We start from the raw sequence: 16,252 nt of genomic DNA on the forward strand, positions 1-16,252 counted from the left end.
AATACTGTGAATAACATTTCGTTGAAACCATGTGTAGACTTGGCAGATACCATCATGGTTGGTGTGCTTCACTATTTATTATCGAAGGCCGTTCCGTCCAGATAGTTAAGCAACTCCTTCGCCGGTGGTAGATGGTCGCATCCAGCCCCAAGAAGTATGCCCTTCCGGAGAACCTTCCGATAGTTCTTTCCGGGTGACACTATACCGAAGACATATTCCTGACATGTTTCAACGCGCGTCGGGACAGGAATAGAACGTCCAACAATTGCCTCCATGCATTGCCATGGGAAAGCAATAGCATCCTTAGCGGCAGCCGGGATACCGGTCTCATCCAGCAACACAATCTTGGTGTTGGGGTAATGTTCCGGAATGTAAGATGTGATGTTAGGGTTATAAGCACCGCCGCCACACATGAATATCTCGGCGATCTCCAGGCGCTTAGGTGCATATCGCTTGTAATGGTCGACGATCGCTTGAGCTGTGATGCGAGTAATGGTAGCCACAACGTCGTCTGAGGAAAGAGCTTTTCTCTCAGCCTTTTCGATTAATTCGAAGGCTAATGTATCGCGGAAGACTTCCCGGCCGGTGGTTTTGGGGGGGGGTCGAGGCGGAAGTACTTATGTTGCAGAAATTCGTCGACAAGGGCCTGGTCGACTTTGCCACGCGCACCCATCTCGCCATCTTTATAATATTCGCGTTCGCCGTTGGTATAATACCGGGCTACTGCGTCTATAAACACGTTACCGGGGCCTGTATCGGAATCGTAGCACTGAACCACCCGGCCTTCGATATCGGGCGGGATGAAGCAAACGTTGGCAATGCCAACAATGTTCTGACACGCGCGAAGCTTAGTAGGATGGTGTAGAAGAAGGGCATCAAAGAATGCAATCAGCGGGGCGCCTTGACGGCCTGCAGCCTGGTCACTGACTCGAAAGTCCGTAACGGTGGTAATGCCTGTGCGAGCGGCGAGAAATGAGCCCTCGGCCATGGTAAGGGCGCTTTTGGTCTCGCCTAAGATGACATTCATTTCTGATAATTCCGACGGAGATGTCTTATTATGGAGGATCATGTGCATCACTCACTTCTTCACGGTAGGCTCGAGTGGAATCTCCCCATACTAGTGCCACACTGTGAGTTCTTATCCATAACGGCGAGGTTTGCTTCTGCTACTTACTTTCAGGAGCTCAAAATGCACAAGAGATTCCGGGTCTTCCTGACGGAATGGCATAGAGCGTAGTCAATACCATCCTATCGGCAGGAGTATGAGCATGAGTGATATAAAACTCGTTATTATTTTCCCTCTCCCGCTGTAATTACCATGGACGCGCGACTGTTTAGCCCAATGACCGTCAGGTCCAACGCATAACTCGGAGTGCCCATGATGTTGCCCTCTACTGGTGTCTGGAATGTTTGATTAGCGGTTTTAAGCTATTGCCCTGGAAGCACAACAGCTTTGAAATAAACAAGCGAGCACGATGATCAATCACCAACTTCCCTGCTATGTGCGGAGCCGAAGATCAGTTCATGCTGCATGGTTAGTTTAGTATGACCAATCCCGTAAAGGTTTGCATAGGATCTGCGAGAAAGCTGCAGGGAGCCACCGCGGCTGAGCGATACAAGGGATGAACTCCGAGGTGTTATGGCACGAGCTCACCACAAGTTTTGAGCGTATGAACTGGTCTTGCGCTTGGTCAAGCGAAGAGTGTTAAACGCTATTAGTTGCGAATATACGTTTCCAGGGGTTTGATTGGATTGGTTTGCTTTACCCTGCTACTCCTTCATGGATTGTTTAAAGGGTCACCGGGCATCTCACAATGGGCTACACAACACTCTGGCGACAACTCTCACCGCGTCAGATTAATCTTGCAATCCAAACGTTTTCCCTCATTTCTATATTCTTCGAAGGCTATGACCAGGGTGTAATGGGAGGTGTAAACGCCTCGCCGACTTACGTGACAGAAGTCGGGATAGGAAGGCCCGACGGCACCGTGACTGACACTACGCATCAAGGAGGCCTGGTCAGTATATACTACCTAGGATGTATCTTTGGCTGCTTTGCCGGTGGATGGCTCGCCGATTGCATTGGTCGTATCAATGGCCTGCTGTTCGGGTCAGTCTTTGCCCTCATTGGAGGTGCTCTACAAGCCTCCATTCAAAGCTCGGGCTTCATGTTAGTTGCTCGCGTGGTGACTGGAATTGGTACGGGGGGTAAGTCAATGGCATTACCTGTATCAAGGAGTTGGTGTAATCTGACCCTTTCATTTTAGCATTGACTGGAATCACCCCAGTGTTAGTGTCAGAAATTTCTTCGGCTGAACACCGTGGTGGATATCTTGGCTATGTTTTTATTGCGAATTGTGAGTACAGCAACATGCCGATGGTCTCCCTGGAAATTCATCCATTGATAGTCGTTAGATCTGGGTATCTCTGTTGCCTACTGGCTGTCTTTTGGTCTCTCTTTCATCAATGACGGTTACTCGGACTTCAGGTGGCGCTTCCTACTAGCATTTCAATGCATCCCGGCACTTACCCTTACTATCTGCATCAAAGCATTGCCAGACAGCCCACGGTACCTTGCCTCGGTCGGACGAAATGACGAGGCTCGCGACCTGTTGAACTGTATTCGGCGACATATAGCTAGCCAGAAGGAGATCGACCGGGAATATCATGAGATTGTGGCTACAGCACGAGATAGTAGACCGAGTTCCCCAATTCAATTCGCCATGATCCTTTGCGGCAAAGGTGGCAGACCAGGTGCGAATTTGGGTCGCCGTGCCTGGCTTAGCTTATTCCTCCAGATCATGGCCTCTTGGACTGGCATCACAGTGAGTTATGCTTCTTGTATAATCGTGATAGTTTGTTCCAGGGTATTGACATCGTAGGCTGTCACGGCGTATTCGCCCGTGCTTCTCAGCCAGGCCGGGTATAGTAAAATCAAACAGAATGGGTTAGCTGGTGGCTTGAATACGATCGGCATCATCGGGACCATTATCAGTGCGCAAATCGTCGATCGCCTTGGTCGACGCAGGTGCCTCATGCTTGGCTCTGCAATGCTTTTCACTGTTGAAATAATTGTAGGTAGTCTCCTTGTTATCGATGTATCCTCCGAGAGCTCCCTGGCTAATACTCTCTAGGCTGGATCGCTATACGAAGGTTCTCTTCATCACCCAGACAAAGCAATCCAATATGCGCCAGGGGCTGTCGCGATGCTCTTCCTTTTCAACTTGGGGTAAGTGCGCCACATCTTCAAGTGTCACATAGCTTGTTTGGCTAACAGGCAGATAACAGTTATGCAGCAACTTGGGGCACAGTAGCTTTCCTCATACCCACGGAGATTTTCCCTTCCGACCTGCGAGCCCAAGGAAACGGCTTCGGTATAACGGGTTGGGCGATTGGCGTTGGAATGACCACTCTCGTCAACCCTATCATGTTCGACAGCATCAAGAGTCAGAGCTACTTTCTCCTTGCTGGCTTAAATCTTCTCTGGATTCCCATAGTATATCTTTTTTATCCAGAAACTTGCAATCGATCGCTAGAGTCAATCGAAGCCCTGTTTTCCACACCTGACCCATTCTACTGGGACATGGAGCGGGCATACTGCTTGCATGGCGATGTGGTCGTCGAACGGGGGGTTAATGACGAAAATACTAACAGGGTGAAAGGTTGTCAGGGTCTTCCTCGTGGGGACCAGCAGGATACTTGGGCGTGTTGAAGGAAAGTGTATAATAAAGTATGTGGCATGTAAGGAAAGAACTCCGGGTATTAGTAGTGAGGTGGAAGAAGGATAGGGAAGAACTGGCCAGAAAGGGAAACTAGTCATGTGGTCCACATAGTCTAATAATAGTCTGAATGCCTGGAGCTTTCTTGGACTCATCAGGTGCCTGCCTTTTCATGTTTTTCGATATCTTCAATGCTGAGTATGGCCTGAACCTGCAACAATCGCGAAAATCCACTGTCGATGCCGAGTCCAATAGGCAGATGTTCCATTCAACCCACCCCAAGAATGAATAGTTGTGTACCCGTTCAATGAGGGTGCATGAGATGTGCATGGTTGGCTTTAGACAAGAACTTATTACCCAAGGACTACACACCTCGGCCTGAGGCATTACTGGTATCCATCATACTATATACTAGTATCAATGCTCGCAAGACGATAGTACACGTAGTAAGTACAAGAGGTATATACAAGCTTCAGAGCCGTACACCGAAATGATCGTAAAATAGAGATATAGATTACTAAACGCTCTGATGACGCCCTAATTCATAAATTCATAAAGAATGGGTCGCTCTTTCCAGAAATCCCCACTCTGATCCACTACCAATACCAATATACCGAGCCCCCAGCTGTTCTAGATACTGCCTGTCCAGCATATTTCTCCCATCAAAAATAAACCTGGGTGAACGCATATGATTCATAATCCATTCCCAATCTAGTCTCCTCCCTTTATCGCCTGGTGTACTTGGTGGGGACTGGGGCTCCTCGATTCTGGTATCCTTGGCCGTGGTCATCCGCACATCCCCTGTCGGGATCGGGGTCTGAAACTCGTCCCATTCGGTGGCAATAACTACGGCATCGACGCCATTGCATGCTTCGTACGCCGATGGACACACTTGGACAGATGCGGAATGGCTACCGGCTGCACTCACATCTATCAGGATGCGATCCGGCGGAACCATGGGGTCATAAATGGAGACGAGGGCGCCTTCTTGGAGCAAGTTTCGCACAAGAGGAATGGCAGCAGAATTCTTCGTGTCCGATGTATTCTTCTTGAAGGCAAACCCTAAGATCGCGACGGACTTTCCCCCGACACTTCCATGCATAGATGAGACAATGCGCATAAAGAATCGCGACTTCTGGTACTCGTTCATTTCTATAACGGAAGCCCAATAAGTTGCCACGGGAGTGAGACCTAGACTGCGAGCCAGGTAGACGAGACATAAGATATCTTTCTCAAAACATCCGCCTCCCCATCCGAGGGTGCTCTTCAACATCCCCTTTCCGATGCGAGGATCCATTGCGCAACTAGCACTCACGCTGTCAATATCTGCGCCGACCGCTTCACATATCGCGCTTAACGAGTTTATGCTACTTATTCTCTGCGCTAGCATTGCGTTGGCGGCTAGTTTGGATAGTTCGGATGACCAGCGGTCCATCATGATGATAAGTTCGGGTGATACCCATCGGGAGTATATCGCAGCCAGCTCTTCAGCTGCTTTGCGCGATGATGGCGTTTGTTGATGACCGATCAAAACCTTTGTCGGATAGAATAAATCTGTGATTGAGGTTCCTTCAGCAAGGAATTCAGGATTAGAAAGCACCTCGAACCGGCAGCCGTTCTTAGAGCAAGATTCGAGCTACGCCCACGGTGTCATTAATATTCACTTCAACATAGACAGAAAAGAAATGCCCATACCAAATCCCGAATCTTGTCTGCTGTTCCACACGGAACGGTTGACTTCTCCACGATAATTTTGTCCGACTCTGCGGCCTGCGCTATGGTCCTGACAGCGGCCTGCGTGTTGGCTAAATCCAATGCCATCCCTTTCCCAATGCCGCTTTCCTTAGTAGGGGTATCAATGCACAACATAATAAGCTCTGCCTCTCGGATGGCGCGATCGATGTCTGTCGAGAACCTAAGGTTGCACTGGGCCTCTCGCTGCCGAACGCGGGATAGAACATCTTCGAGGCCTGGTTCATATAGTGGAGGGGTCGCTGTATTCCAAGCTTCAATCCGCTCCTTGTTTTTGTCCACAACAGTTACCTGGATGTCCGGACATTGACAGGCAATAACCGTGGCCAGAGGACCCCCTCAGAACGTCAGATAGGACTTCATCACGCGCCCCTGGTGCATCCACTCACCCACGAATCCAGCACCTATACATGCCACATTTCGAATCATGACGGCGAAGTATCTGGGTCGGGCAGTGGTTTGGTTCTTGGTTGAACACCCAGGGGAGAAACTATCGCTCGCTTCATTCTAGCAGTGTTCCTGAGTTCTTCCATGTTCCGTCATATATGTGGGGAAATCGAGATTGTAGCTGAGCGTGAGGCCCACTCTTAAAAGACGGGTTGCCGAATGCGGCAAAGAACACACCATCCAAGGAACTTAAAAGGCCAACTACCGACACTTGTGGTTGGGATTTGCGTTTGAGATTTGTCATGCAGATTGTCAGCCCGCCACTGCGCACGCAGGGCCACACCGCAACACCATGACAGCCTGAGAATTACGACATCCGTCTCGATCGACATTGCTCAGCTCCACCATGTTGGCAGCTGAGGTTCAGCCTTCAGTCACACTAGGCTGTTCTTGGAGGGTAGCGGAGTGTTCCACCACCACTTCCAAAGATATCTTCATGCGCGACGAGATTAGGGCCTGTCGGGGCTGATCGGGTGGGTCAGCGCAGATGATGAACCACTACGAAATACTTAAGCATATCATTCGAAAGTGACCCATGTTCACTGGAGAATATATGCTGCTTTATATGATATATGATATGGCGAGTCACGACGGCAAGCTGAGAATCCTCATCACGGGGGTAAGGAAGCTCCTTGCGCGGCCATCTAAGAAAGGTCTGGGCTAATGCGGATAGGCTGCGGGGTTCCTCGGGTCCAACCTTGCAGATTACCTTCTTGCAAAGGGCCATGTAGTCATTGGAATGGATGGCTTTCAAACAGGTTCTCCCCGAAACCTCGAGCACCTCAGGAGCCATCCCGACTTTAAATTGGTCAAGTAAGATAGATACCACCAAACAAACGCCGGGTATCTTCGTATTGACTTTTACAGTCAAGATATCCAAATGCCCTTGGCGGATGTGGGCCAGATCGATCAGATTTACAACCTCGCATGCCCAGCCAGTCCGATCCAGTATCAAAAAGACCCGATCTCAACGCTAAGGACATGCTTCCAGGGTACACAAAACGTGCTCGACTTAGCTATATCGAAAAATGCCCGTGTCTTGCATACTAGCACATCAGGTAAGCTGAAACACCAATAGCCCCTGGCCTCGATTATACCTAATACATAAGTAGAAGTATATGGTGATCCCCTAGTTCACCCCCAACCTGAAACGTACTGGGGAAATGTCAACCCCTTCGGGAAGCGATCTTGCTACGATGAAGGGAAGAGGGTAGCAGAAGCATTGTGCTATGCTTACCGTGAACAACAACGCGCTGATATCCGTATCGCCCGTATTTTTAACACATATGGCCCTCGCATGAATGGCAGCGATGGTCGGGTCGTGTCAAACTTTATCGTTGCTGCATTGTCCGGTGACGACCTGAAGATCACCGGTGATGGATCTGCAACGCGGTCTTTCCAATATGTCACGGACTGTATGGAAGGACTCTATCGCCTAATGAACAGTGACTACCGTGAGGGCCCTGTCAATATAGGAAATGATGGGGAGTTTACTATCCAGCAGCTAGCAGAACGGATAGTTGGTCTCGTGGCCGAAATGACCAATCAGCCTAAGGTCAATATTACTTACCATCCACGCCCTGCGGATGATCCTGCTATTCGTCGGCCGCAGATCTCACTGGCCAAAGCTGTGTTGGACTGGTGCCCAACAGTCCCCTTGCGAGAAGGGTTGCGAAGAACGATTGAGTGGCATGTAAGCGAGCGAGTCGTATCCTAGCCTACCTATTTCACTGGGACATAGATATCGGATACACTCAATATGAAGTGGGTGTACCTATTTACCCCGGGTTTCCTACATACTACCTCAAAGGGTCTATCTTCGATACAACAACTTTGACCGGTAAATACTAGTAGCGGTGGATATTTGTATCCTGCTAGTATTACTGGCGTCGAACCTGAGCTTAATGTGAGCTCAAGAATATGATCAAGAAGGCCATACGTTACGAGTGTATCTCCTAGATGATACGCAGCCCATCGAAAGTAGATTAGTATTTAGTATAGAGACATGTACTGCTCCGGGAGTACTGTTTAAGAACATCATTAAATTAGCCCCACAGACAGACAATTGGTAGTCAGGCGACGATGAGCCGGTCACGGGCCACTGTCCTCCACTTATCTGTGCCGAACAGGACTACTAGTAGTGCACCATGGTGTCAGGAATAGGCTAGCGGTGAAGAGTCGGGCGGCAGAAAAAGCACAGTATCGGAGTTCTCATTTGGTATCCGCTCCGCGCAATATTTCTATCTCCGTTTTAACCTTCAACTAACCTCAATTACAGGTCTTGAATAGCTAACACTTCATGATGTTGTCGCGATCGGTCTGGAGGAATCTGGGCTATAATGCCCGTCGGAGAGCGACCATTCCCGAGGTCCCCTACCGCTGCTTTTCCTGTTCGCAGCGAGCTCAAGCAGACTCCAACAAGGCCAACCAAGATGAACGGATGACCCATTTCGGCTTTAGCAACGTTCCTGAATCGCAGAAGGAGTCTATGGGTATGTTTCTATATACCCTTCCAGCAAAGGATAGAAGACTAACCAACCAACGCCGGTAATGTACAGTCGGAGCGGTCTTCAGCTCAGTTGCTTCTTCCTACGATGCTATGAACGATTTCATGTCACTCGGAATCCACCGCCTGTGGAAAGATCATTTTGTTCGCTCCCTGAACCCTGGCTCGGCGCTACCATCTCGCAACACCGACACAACAGGAAAAGGCTGGAACATCCTGGATATCGCCGGCGGGACCGGCGATATCGCGTTTCGCATGCTGGATCACGCGACTAACATTAACCACGACCATGAGACCCGTGTCACAATTGCTGATATCAATCCGGATATGCTTGCGGAGGGCAAAAAGCGGAGCATCCAGACCCCTTACTACAACACGAACCGTCTATCTTTTATGCAGGGAAATGCCCAGCACATGCCCAACATTCCGGATAACTCAGTCGACCTCTACACGGTTGTCTTCGGCATCCGCAACTTCACGGACAAGCAGGCCGCCCTCAACGAAGCATTCCGGGTGTTGAAGCCCGGTGGTGTGTTCGCTTGTATGGAGTTCAGCAAGGTAGAGAACAGCGTATTCAATGCGGTCTACAAACAGTGGAGTTTCAGTGCCATCCCGATGATCGGCCAATTGGTGGCGGGAGATCGGGAGAGCTACCAGTATCTAGTGGAGAGTATTGAGAAATTCCCCAGCCAGGAAGAATTCCGGGGTATGATTCAGAAGGCTGGTTTCATGATCCCTGGCCGGGGATTCGAGAATCTCACCGGGGGGATTGCGGCTATTCACAAGGGGATTAAGCCTCTTTCCAAGGCTTGAAAGTTACATGATGGGTGAAAAGACGATGGGAAAAAATATTTGTATAGTACTAATCTCCTAGATGACAATGTAACAGTAACAATCAACCATTTTGTACCAGTACGGGATCTGCAAAAGCGTCAGCGATGGTGGCGATGGTGTCATGACGGATGTTATTGGAGCCGAGACGCGGAAGGCGCATTTTAGTAATGGAGGGGATTGTTTCTTCTTTCGTCGGGAGTGTAAGGAGAATGATGGAAAGCGTTAGCGTGCAGTTGAATCAAAGGAAGTCCGAAGTGTTACTTTACTTGCTACTCACTAGTAATATCTCCGATGTAGTGCAGCCAGTGGTTAATTAGTCAAAACTTCATGCCGAGACCAATTCTCCTCCACTTCCCTTACTATTCCTCTCCCCCCCCCATCGAAAATTTTCTAATTCCTTCGCTTCCCTGGGATTTCGTCCGGGGACCTCTTTTCCCAGGCCCCTCCTGGGAGAAGACGATTTGTCCTTCTTAATTTCCCAAGGAGAATGGTTTCTGTGCCATGGGGCACCTTCAGCAGCAATCGCCGATGATCCCGCTATCGTCCCCCGCGGACCCCTCCGTGCCCACCATGATAAAGAAAGACCGCCTCGCTCGCGACGAGCTTTCGCTTCTATCCTTGACTCCTCCAGACGTGATTGATCCTATATTATCAACTGCAAAGGATGGCCCTACCGATGCGTCGGTATCCACCGCCATTCATGTCATTGCTACTGAGCGTGCCGCCCTAGCGCACTTGGAACGTCTTTACGAAACAAATGCGTTGGCGCAAGAGAGTCTTGCACGGGCTGTAAGCCAGATTACCCACAGTGTGCGGAGTGGAGGAAAATTGGTATGCTGTGGTGTCGGAAAGAGTGGGAAGATTGCCCAAAAGCTCGAAGCGACGATGAATAGTCTGGGTATCTACAGCGCATTCTTACATCCTACGGAAGCATTGCATGGAGACCTGGGCATGATTAGACCGGTGAGTGTTGAACTATACTTGTGAGCCAGATGAACAAGCGTATTGATACTTGTATACAGCAAGATACCCTGTTGTTGATTTCGTTCTCGGGGCGCACGCCTGAGCTCTTGCTCCTGCTCCCTCATATCCCCGCAACTGTCCCAATAATCGCCATCACTGCTCATCTTCACCCGTCCACATGCCCCTTATTGTCGTTTCAACCGTCCGACATGGGCATTCTCCTACCAGCGCCCATTCACGAGGACGAGGAGTTATCCATCGGCGTATCTGCCCCAACGTCGTCTACGACGGTAGCCCTGTCGCTGGGAGATGCCCTGGCTATCGCCACCGCCAGACGACTACACACATCTTCAGGAAGAGGCCCAGCAGAGATCTTCAAGAGTTTCCACCCCGGGGGAGCCATCGGCGCCGCATCAAATGTCCTCACACCAATGAGCATGTCGACTGCATCATTCCCCTCTACCACTTCAGACGACCTCTCCAGTCAACAGCAATCCGTCGCCTCGCTCCCCCAGTTAGAGGAGACCCCACGCATCATCGACAAGCTCGTTCCCATCGACCAAATCCCAACAGTATCTACCTCAACGGGCACCATCCGTCTCCTAGATATCCTGCTCACAGCCATCCAACACCCCACCGCCAAGTCCTGGGTCCATCTGTCCCCTTCCGAAATAATTCCACCCCGACATCTCCGCTCCCTCTCGCAAACAAACTATGTAGACATGGATACATCCGCGCTAGCCACTCTCGGGCTCCCATTTTCCGTGTCCCGGGATGATTGGCTACGGCTCCCTAGCTTGACGTCCGTCAACGATGCACGTCGGCTAGTTTCGGAATCTACCACTACTGCGGGGTCCGTAATAGCCGTCATGCAGGACGAGAATCCCGATGCTTGTTTGGGCTTCTTTGAAGCGGAAGATCTGTGGGATGGCTGTGACTAATTCCTTACTATGCCTGTTTACACACTCTGGCGGTTCGGGTTTGCCTCCTCCAGCACATATATGTGTATGTGGTTTTGATGGGTCATGGGTCTTTGTCTGCTGTTATATGATGTTTATGAATAACGCCCTGCTTTGGATTGTTTGTTTATTCAGACTATAGATCTGGTCATCCTTTGCCCTTATTATAGATTTCTTTTGGTCTTGTTGCCGAAAATCATGCTGGTATATATCCTGCAATTTTATACATTGCGTCATCGCTATGCTTTCAGCCATATCTCGAAGACTATGCTATCGCCGTGTTCTGAGCAATTTACAAGTATATATTTATAAACTGTATAAATGTAATGGTGTCCATTTATTGTCAAGAACTAGATCTACCATGATCTATCAAGGATTTATCAGTACAGGAGTCGTGTCAGGGGTATAAAGAAAAAACAAAAAAAAATAAAAATAAAAAAGAAACAAAGTAAAGGTAAAGAACAACCAATGAAGACATAAACTCTATGGTATGCTCAGCACATTATTCGTGTCACTTTCCCGAGAACAAAATCTGGATACAGCCAAAATTAACGGGAGCTTTTCGGTCCAAAACCGCAGCTATAGGAAGTGGGGGAAGTGATTCACTAGGCAAGGAGACCAGACACCGCAGGCATGTCCAACTTGGCCCCGCGACTAGAGAATGTCTGGCTAAGAGCGCCCTCAAGTATCCAAGGACTGCGGTGCAAGGGATAAGAGAGGTGGACAGTAGCACCTCTGGGCAATGTGACGGCACGGGTACGGGTCGCTCGTGGCTGCCATTGTAACCCCGGATTTGCTCATAGCACGCTAAGCTCGCAGTAGCTGTGCTCTGTCCCCGCATGATAGCAGAATGGGGCTGAATTGTACTCATATGCGTGGCTAACGGACTAACAAGATTGCAGGGTTTGAGGGTATCAACCCGACTTGCTAGGCTCCTGTTTCCCCTTGCCTTTGTCGGATGTGGAATTGGCTGTCGTGCTGTCATCCTCATATAGGCGGTGCTGTTCGATATAGCGGATGACCGGCACCGGGATTAGGTAGCGGACGCTCATCTCACGTCTAAGGAAAAGACGAATTTTGGTGCTACTGACGTCGTTCTGAATCAGCTGTTGAATCACATGGATATTGTCCTTCCAGGGCTGCAGGGCTGCAAGCGCTTCATCGATGTCTGTTCCGCTGCGTTCAACAATGAAAGACTAGAGGGCAACGTTAGCGGGGTCCAGGACTCCTGGAATGTAGGCATATTGTACATACACCGTATTTACCCAGAATGTGATCCAAATCCTTTTCACTCCATACTCCCGGGGTCGACATGGTATGGATCAGATCAGCTCCGGCCAGAAGAGCGATGCGCACGTGCTTCCGTGTGCCATCTGCGGCTTCAATTCCCTCTCGGACAGTGTTGATCTCGTGGTCAAAATGATCGAGCACGACAGCAGTTGGTTGGTATGCCTTCTGCATTGGCTCCCATGTATCAACCATTAACCAGTCGGAGGTTTGGTCCACTGCAAGTTGGCACATAGCAACTCTAAATCCGACACGTTCGGGTCAGCTTAGTGTTTCTTAGGGTATATAAATAAACCAGCGAAACAGAAAACAGAGTAGGATACGCCTGGGAAACTGATGGCGAGGAGAACGTTCTTACCGGTGATCTGCAGCGGCCAAACCAGCCTTGCGATAGGCATCCGACACCGGAGAAAGATAGCCGCCGATGAGTTCGAAGTTCGTGCTGAATTTGACGTAATCTGCTGCCATTTCGAACATACGCAAATGCAAGTAAGTGATAGGCGAGAAAGAACCACAAGCAACTAGTAGCAAGGGAGTCTTCTCCGGATCATCCATCTTGCGTTTCAGGCGGAGTTCGGGAAACTGGTAGTCCTCCATGGGTGCCGGGGGAATATGGGCGGGGGGCTGATGGACATCCTCCCCATGCCCACCAGTGATGTCAGTCATGGTTGCGGATCAAGTTAGAGATCTCAAAACGATAAACCTGGGGCTCTAATGGGTGTTCGTATGTAGCACAATATGGGAAGAGGTGGATAAGGAGTACCAAAGATTCGGAAGAGATGGAAAAGAAGAAGAAGGGGACTTTTGAATGGATGATGGAAGGCGACTGAACCAAAAGCCTTTCAGAAAATCATTTGCCGGTGGTTTAGTCAGACCCGCGCGGGGAAAGGAATTTATTACCGTATTGGTATGTATCCGGCGGGGGAAGCAAAGGAATTGAGGAACATCAACTTGAGGGGCAAATCAGAACCTCGGCGACTGATCACATCATTTCTCCAACTCTGTTCTGTACTGGTTTGGTATTAATCTGAAGTTGACTGAGTACCACCTAGGAGCTTACTGGTATGTATTTACCAATAAAGTGGCCCAGGCAGGATTAGGCAACTGTACGCACTCTGTCACCGAGAGTATCTGAATCTCTGGAATTAATAATAATAATAACTGGGGACTTCCGATTCTCTCACCGGGGACCGGTCTAGATTATACTACTACTACTACGCACTCCTAGAAGTTGTTCCTGATTTCCGTTCATTGCTTGAATTTCGCAATGGTTTCCAGAATTCTCCTTCAGTTAGTTGAGCACGTGGTGGATTTATCCACAATGTGCCAACTCAGCCTTGTCTATAGCGAACCCTATTTATTGGATGTAAGCTAAGGTATCGAGTGGGCAGAGGTACTGGGTATGCCGTCACACTTGCTGTTTACAAAATAACTCATTCCCACTACGGAGTATGTTGAGGGGATATCCAACATACTCCGCAGGTTCAGCCAGCCACTGTCGATCAATCATGGGTCCTCTAACCGAGCTGAATATTGCTCTGTCGCCGATCCGCTCTTGTCCCTGTAAAGTAACGCCATGTGAAACTATAAGCTGTATCCGAACGCTGTATCTTTCTTGTGCAGCTCTACTGAATAGAATGCTGCAACTATTATGAGGCATATTTGCTCGTTAGAATTAGCATATACTTCCTGTTGCTGTTGCCAACTGCATTCCTTATATGCTTAAGTGACAGACAGGATGTGCACAAGTCCTTAGCAAGTTCAGCAAATTTGTTTGCTTACTCGGCATGGTCAATGACATACTACAACTTTTCGGGCTTTGGGGAACCCGCCCATCCATGCCTGAGGCTTTATGAAAGTATACATGCATTTTTCATCCCGGTGCAGCGTGATCAGCCTGCGAATGACAAGACTGACACATCCTCTGCGGAGTCGCAGCCCTCCTGCAAAACCTTTCAGGACATTACTTCAGGTGTTTCGGTCCAAAAAAGACAGCTGACCTGACAGCAGCTTCAGGTTGTGTTTGGCTTTCGAGAAACCGGGTTAGCCCGAAGTTGATAGTTCGGGAAGACTACCGAAAAGTTTAGCTATTAGTTAGGACCCTCTGGTGAGGATGGACCAATCCTGATGAGAAATTGTCAATATTTAGTACGTGAAGGCCTGCTACTAATTCGTGATTTCAGCGTCCAGCTCCATATTGTAAAATTTGTCATCCTGAATCAACCTTGGGGACAGGGTAGTAGCTAGTACCTCCACAATGTGAGGGGTTGAATGTACATATATATAAGGGACATATACACGGTTGTCCAATTTACTCTAGATCATGCTTAGAAATACTAAATTCAAAGGGGATTGGAGACTGTACCAATGATATATCCTCCGATCCGTAGCTGGAGGGTTAAGTAAATCTATGTGTTAAGTAGGCTCAGTTCGTTCGGATAAGAGTATTTTACCATTTATGGATGGGCATGGCCTCCAGTGGATAATATTGGCAATATTCGGGACTGCAAGATCTGAGGGAATGGCATTGGTACAGTCTTCTAGCTAAGAAAATAGGTTCCCATAGGAATAGGGATGAGCTGTGGCACTGATTGGATGCAGATGAGGCATGTTGGTGTTGGATGTCCGTCTTAGGTTTGATCGAGTAGTGTCGATGTCACCCAGTGATAATAATGACTAAAAAATGATATACATGCATGACTAAATGAGTGTGGTACGGTTGGGTCCGAAAGGTTGTAGAATCGGAGTTTATTATTTTGAAATAAAAATTTCAAAAGGCATGTATAAGGGTAAAAAGCAAAAACCAATAAAGGAAAGGAAGATAGGAAGAAGTCCTTGTTGTGATACTTCTTATTGTGATATTTACTACTAGTAAGTACTAGTAGTAGTACTTATTGGTGGCTGATGGGGCTGCTGCACTATAGCCGCCTGACGCTCTCCGGAGTTGCTTCCTGAGGCCGGCGTCACCACTGCTTACCACTACCACGTCAACTCTCGAATCCTCCCCCCCCCCCAATTGATTCATCATTCCACTTTCCTTCTCCATCGCCACTACGACGTTCATGACCACTGCTTTTATCCCAGTTTTTGTCTGCTACTCATCACTAATTCATTCAGATACTTGCTTTCCTTTGACTTTACATATCTTTATTCCTTCTTCGTTCGCTTTTCTAGCTGTTGTCCCCTGACTTATCTTTCCATATCCTCTCCCCCAAAACGGACAACCGGAAAATACGCAGTGTCACCTTCCTGCCCACGCTCGGTCAACTACCTTCTGAGTAACGGATGGCGGGTTAAACGGTCGACAGACGAGCGAGCCCTCTTCGTCCAGCTCTGGTTAACATCAACTTATGGCCAGAACAAGGCCCAACCTTCACCGCCAGGACCCTCTTGAGGATTCATCCACTGGAGCCCCCGCCACTGCCGCCAGGTACATACCAGATCTACTTCCCTTTTCCTGCGCAGCTTGTTTCGCCCTGTGACGCTTTATATTCTGCCTCTTTCGTCGTCGTGGCCCAGCACAGCCTATGACTTTGGGATTTGCTAGAAAGCCCGAGGTCGAGCTCTGCATCCCAATCCTGCCTGCTAGCCTCCCCTAACACGCCGAGTCCATCGGTCATTGTGTGGAAAGGCTGCTTCTCTTTACATTAGTCCAACCTCTATTTCCCACCTATCTTGTCCTGTCCTTCCCATACCTACCCCTCACTTAATCTTTCATCTCCGCCGTGACTCGGGAGTGCTCAGCTTCTCATGTCCTCCAGGATTACTCGCTCAGCCGCGAGACT

At 49.0% G+C, this 16,252-nt stretch overlaps 6 protein-coding genes across 6 annotated transcripts; 3 read left to right on the plus strand and 3 right to left on the minus strand.

Moving 5' to 3' along the window:
• Positions 1-71: 71 nt before the first annotated feature.
• On the minus strand, positions 72-1,380 carry BDV38DRAFT_296943 (UPF0075 domain protein; the record flags this gene model as incomplete). The annotated part of the gene is made up of 5 exons (XM_032063042.1): positions 72-616; positions 670-1,051; positions 1,091-1,117; positions 1,175-1,213; positions 1,318-1,380. 5 exons carry the CDS (start codon positions 1,378-1,380, stop codon positions 72-74), a joined length of 1,056 nt encoding a protein of 351 aa, XP_031908620.1.
• A 434-nt stretch (positions 1,381-1,814) lies between these two features.
• BDV38DRAFT_274972 (putative MFS sugar transporter) lies at positions 1,815-4,011 on the plus strand (the record flags this gene model as incomplete). Its single annotated transcript, XM_032057937.1, has 7 exons — positions 1,815-2,208; positions 2,268-2,357; positions 2,416-2,825; positions 2,883-3,074; positions 3,135-3,229; positions 3,289-3,671; positions 3,878-4,011. The coding sequence occupies 7 exons, from the start codon at positions 1,815-1,817 to the stop codon at positions 4,009-4,011; spliced, it is 1,698 nt and encodes a 565-aa protein (XP_031908621.1).
• Positions 4,012-4,246: 235 nt separating this feature from the next.
• On the minus strand, positions 4,247-6,227 carry BDV38DRAFT_207239 (UDP-glucose/GDP-mannose dehydrogenase family, NAD binding domain-containing protein). Its single transcript, XM_032052542.1, has 3 exons — positions 5,861-6,227; positions 5,415-5,809; positions 4,247-5,355 (listed from the first exon to the last, which is right to left on the minus strand). The coding sequence occupies exons 1-3, from the start codon at positions 5,898-5,900 to the stop codon at positions 4,270-4,272; spliced, it is 1,521 nt and encodes a 506-aa protein (XP_031908622.1). The 5' UTR covers positions 5,901-6,227; the 3' UTR covers positions 4,247-4,269.
• Positions 6,228-6,471: 244 nt separating this feature from the next.
• On the plus strand, positions 6,472-8,076 carry BDV38DRAFT_296944 (UDP-glucuronic acid decarboxylase family protein; the record flags this gene model as incomplete). The annotated part of the gene is made up of 4 exons (XM_032063043.1): positions 6,472-6,537; positions 6,592-6,731; positions 6,786-6,976; positions 7,031-8,076. 4 exons carry the CDS (start codon positions 6,472-6,474, stop codon positions 7,633-7,635), a joined length of 1,002 nt encoding a protein of 333 aa, XP_031908623.1. The 3' UTR covers positions 7,636-8,076.
• Positions 8,077-8,220: 144 nt separating this feature from the next.
• Positions 8,221-11,162, plus strand: BDV38DRAFT_274975 (ubiE/COQ5 methyltransferase family-domain-containing protein; the record flags this gene model as incomplete). The annotated part of the gene is made up of 5 exons (XM_032057938.1): positions 8,221-8,410; positions 8,477-9,148; positions 9,314-9,336; positions 9,742-10,221; positions 10,281-11,162. 5 exons carry the CDS (start codon positions 8,221-8,223, stop codon positions 11,160-11,162), a joined length of 2,247 nt encoding a protein of 748 aa, XP_031908624.1.
• A 308-nt stretch (positions 11,163-11,470) lies between these two features.
• BDV38DRAFT_260714 (nicotinamide/nicotinic acid mononucleotide adenylyltransferase) lies at positions 11,471-13,266 on the minus strand. The gene is made up of 3 exons (XM_032055956.1): positions 12,826-13,266; positions 12,435-12,708; positions 11,471-12,376 (listed from the first exon to the last, which is right to left on the minus strand). Exons 1-3 carry the CDS (start codon positions 13,131-13,133, stop codon positions 12,095-12,097), a joined length of 864 nt encoding a protein of 287 aa, XP_031908625.1. The 5' UTR covers positions 13,134-13,266; the 3' UTR covers positions 11,471-12,094.
• Positions 13,267-16,252: the final 2,986 nt, after the last annotated feature.

This window comes from Aspergillus pseudotamarii, assembly GCF_009193445.1.
Source record: "Aspergillus pseudotamarii strain CBS 117625 unplaced genomic scaffold BDV38scaffold_80, whole genome shotgun sequence".
NCBI lineage: Eukaryota > Fungi > Ascomycota > Eurotiomycetes > Eurotiales > Aspergillaceae > Aspergillus > Aspergillus pseudotamarii.

Bases quoted from the DNA above. Each gene is read 5' to 3' on its own strand.
- BDV38DRAFT_260714 (XM_032055956.1), bottom strand. From the start codon at position 13,133: ATGACTGACATCACTGGTGGGCATGGGGAGGATGTCCATCAGCCCCCC. The intron at 12,709-12,825 runs GTAAGAACGTTC...TGTCGGATTTAG, and splicing joins TTGGCCGCTGCAGATCACCG to AGTTGCTATGTGCCAACTTG. The intron at 12,377-12,434 runs GTATGTACAATA...GTTGCCCTCTAG, and splicing joins ACATTCTGGGTAAATACGGT to TCTTTCATTGTTGAACGCAG.
- BDV38DRAFT_207239 (XM_032052542.1), bottom strand. From the start codon at position 5,900: ATGATTCGAAATGTGGCATGTATAGGTGCTGGATTCGTGG. The intron at 5,810-5,860 runs GTGAGTGGATGC...TGACGTTCTGAG, and splicing joins TATAGGTGCTGGATTCGTGG to GGGGTCCTCTGGCCACGGTT. The intron at 5,356-5,414 runs GTATGGGCATTT...CCGTGGGCGTAG, and splicing joins CAGACAAGATTCGGGATTTG to CTCGAATCTTGCTCTAAGAA.